General features: G+C 48.0%; 1 protein-coding gene across 1 annotated transcript in view; it reads left to right on the top strand.

Moving 5' to 3' along the window:
* The window catches only part of EAH_00013470 (autophagy protein APG9, putative), a gene marked incomplete at both ends in the record, with an annotated part of 4,006 nt that overhangs the window by 1,380 nt on the left and 126 nt on the right, over positions 1 to 2,500 (top strand). The window contains one exon of the mRNA XM_013394464.1: positions 762 to 2,500. This exon is cut by the window's right edge and continues 126 nt beyond it. Within this exon, the coding sequence (XP_013249918.1) occupies positions 762 to 2,500 (1,739 nt within the window). The remainder of the gene's footprint in view (positions 1 to 761) is intronic.

Here is a 2,500-nt window from a genome sequence, read left to right as displayed (position 1 = left end):
ACATTTATATTATATATATGCATTTATATATATATATATATGTATATATATTATTTATACTCGTTAATAATGATTATGTTTATTCGTGGTAATTATATTTGTTAGTAATAATTGTATTTATTAATAGTAATTATATTTGTTAATAATTGTTTTATTAGTAATAATTTTATTAATATTAATTATTTTCATTAATAATAATTATATTCACTAATAATAATCATACTAATAAATAGCAATAGGCGTAATAAATAGAAACAATTTGTAATAATAATAATATAAATAAATAATAATAAAAAGCATTAAACAATAAATTATAATACATGCACAGACCCAGCTATGCACACAGATCCATGCATGCATGCATGCATGCACGGTTGTTTGCTTGCATGCATGCATGCATGCACGGTTGTTTGCATGCATGCATGCAATGAATGGACGTATACGTTTGGAGGTGTGAAATGTTTGCATGCATGCGTTTTGCTGTTCTTAGTTTTTATATTATTATTTGATTTTTTTGTTTTTGTTTTGTGTACCAGTTTGCATGCATTTTATATTTCCGTTTCTGTCTTTATTATTTATATTTGTTTATCTCCACTTTATTATTTATTTATTTATTTATTTATTTGCATTGTTTTTTATTTCATTCTTACTCAATTCGTCTGTTGGTTGTTGGTGCCTTTGATATTTATTTGTTTGTTTTATTTTATAAAGTTTATTTTTGTTTGTTTTTGTTTGTCTTTGTTTTATTTATTTGTTTGCAGATGCAAGCGTGCGGGGCACTCCTTCTTTGTTTGGCGGTAGTCATTATGCTGGTTCATTACATTTAAGCAATGCTCAGGAGAGTTGCTGCTGCTGCTGCAACAGCAGCAGCTGCAGCAGCTGCAGCAGGGGGGCCCCCCCCATGGAGCCATTGATTAACTGGGGGGCCCCTCCTTCTGCTGTTGCTCTTTTAAAGGGTATTGAGTCTTTTCATCGTTTGCTGCTGCAGCAGCAGCCGTTCTTGCTGCAGGAGTTGCCGGCATGCTTGACGCAGCTGCGGGGCTCTGATTGCAGCCCTGCTGCTGCTGCTGCTGCGGGTGCTGGTCACGCTGCTGCTGCTGCTGCTGCTGCTGCACCAGCAGCTTGGGGGCCCCTCCATGCTGCATGCGGCCCCAGACCCATTAGCGATGAAGAGAGAGGAGCATACTTCTTCTGGTTAGAGAAGCTTTATGAATTTAACTCAGGCCGTGTTCTTTTTGCTACTAATCAATTAAACTTCTTCACCAGGGCCCTATTCAAACAAACGGTAGCACCAAACCCCACCTGCAGCAGCAGCAGCAGCAGCAGCAGTAGCAGCAGTGGGGGGCGTTGGGGGAAGGCAGGGAGTGCCTTGGGGGCCCCTAGGGGCCCCTGCATACATAGCAGAAGAACTGCAGCAGCAAAACGGAGAGGCCGTCGCAGCAGGAGAAGCAGATGCAGCAACTACCGCCACATCAGCAGCAGCAGCGGCTGCTGCAGCAACACCAGCAGCAGCAGCGAAGATGTTCACCCACGTCAGCTGCAGCACAAGCAACACGACGTGAGGCTGAAGCAGCAGCACCATCGGGCTCTCCAGCAGCAGCAGCAACAGCAACAACAACAACAGCAGCAGAACCAATGGCACTCTGCCTCACATGTGCAGCAGCAGCAGCAGCAGTTCCCTTTGCCCAATACTTCCTGCAGCAGGAGCAGCAGCAGCAGCAGCTGCTGCCCCTCTGTCTCTTCAGCTGTTGCAAACCCGTTTCAGCCAAAGAGGCTTCAGGGCCCATCAGCTCCACTGAAGGAGGGGGTCCCCCATGAGCAGCAGCAACTGCAGCAGCAGCTGCAGCAGCAGCAACTGCACCACCAGCAGCTGCAGCAGCAGCAACTGCACCACCAGCAGCCACAGCAACTGCACCACCAGCAGTTGCAGCAGCAGCAACTGCAGCAGCAGCAGCTGCAGCAGCAGCAGCTGCAGCAGGGTGTGGGGCCCCTCCGTCCTCCAACAGACGACAGCCACACGACACAGCTTCTATACGGAGAGGCAGCAGCAGAATTGCGGACGTGTACACCCCAGAGAGGACCCGCTGAAGGCAGCAGCAGGAGCAGCAGGAGCAGCAACAGCAGCAATGGGGGCTACCAATCTGCGTCTGTATCTGCAATGAAGCACCAGCCACTAACGCTGCAGCAGCAAGTGCTGCTGCAGCGGTTGCTGCATCAGCAGCAGCTGATGCACCAGCAGCACCAGCAGCAGCAAGAGCAGCTTCAGCAGCAGCTGCAGCAACAGCAAATGCTGCTGCAGCAGCAGTCGTGCTGCGATGAAGCGTTTGATGCCGGGGATGAGGACGAGCTGCTGCATCTGCTGCGGCAGCAGCAGATGCAGCAGCAGCAGCAGCAGCTACAGCAGCAACAGCAGCAGCAGCAGCAGCTCCTACACAGCCTCCATCAGCAACAGCAGGCTCGCCCGCCTGCCTGCCGTATCTCGGAGCAGGAGCACCTATAC

The sequence above is a fragment of the Eimeria acervulina genome, genomic scaffold (genome assembly GCF_000499425.1).
Source record: "Eimeria acervulina Houghton genomic scaffold, Eah_scaff77, whole genome shotgun sequence".
NCBI classification, from domain to species: Eukaryota; Apicomplexa; class Conoidasida; order Eucoccidiorida; family Eimeriidae; genus Eimeria; species Eimeria acervulina.
This window is presented reverse-complemented; position numbering and strand designations above follow the sequence as displayed.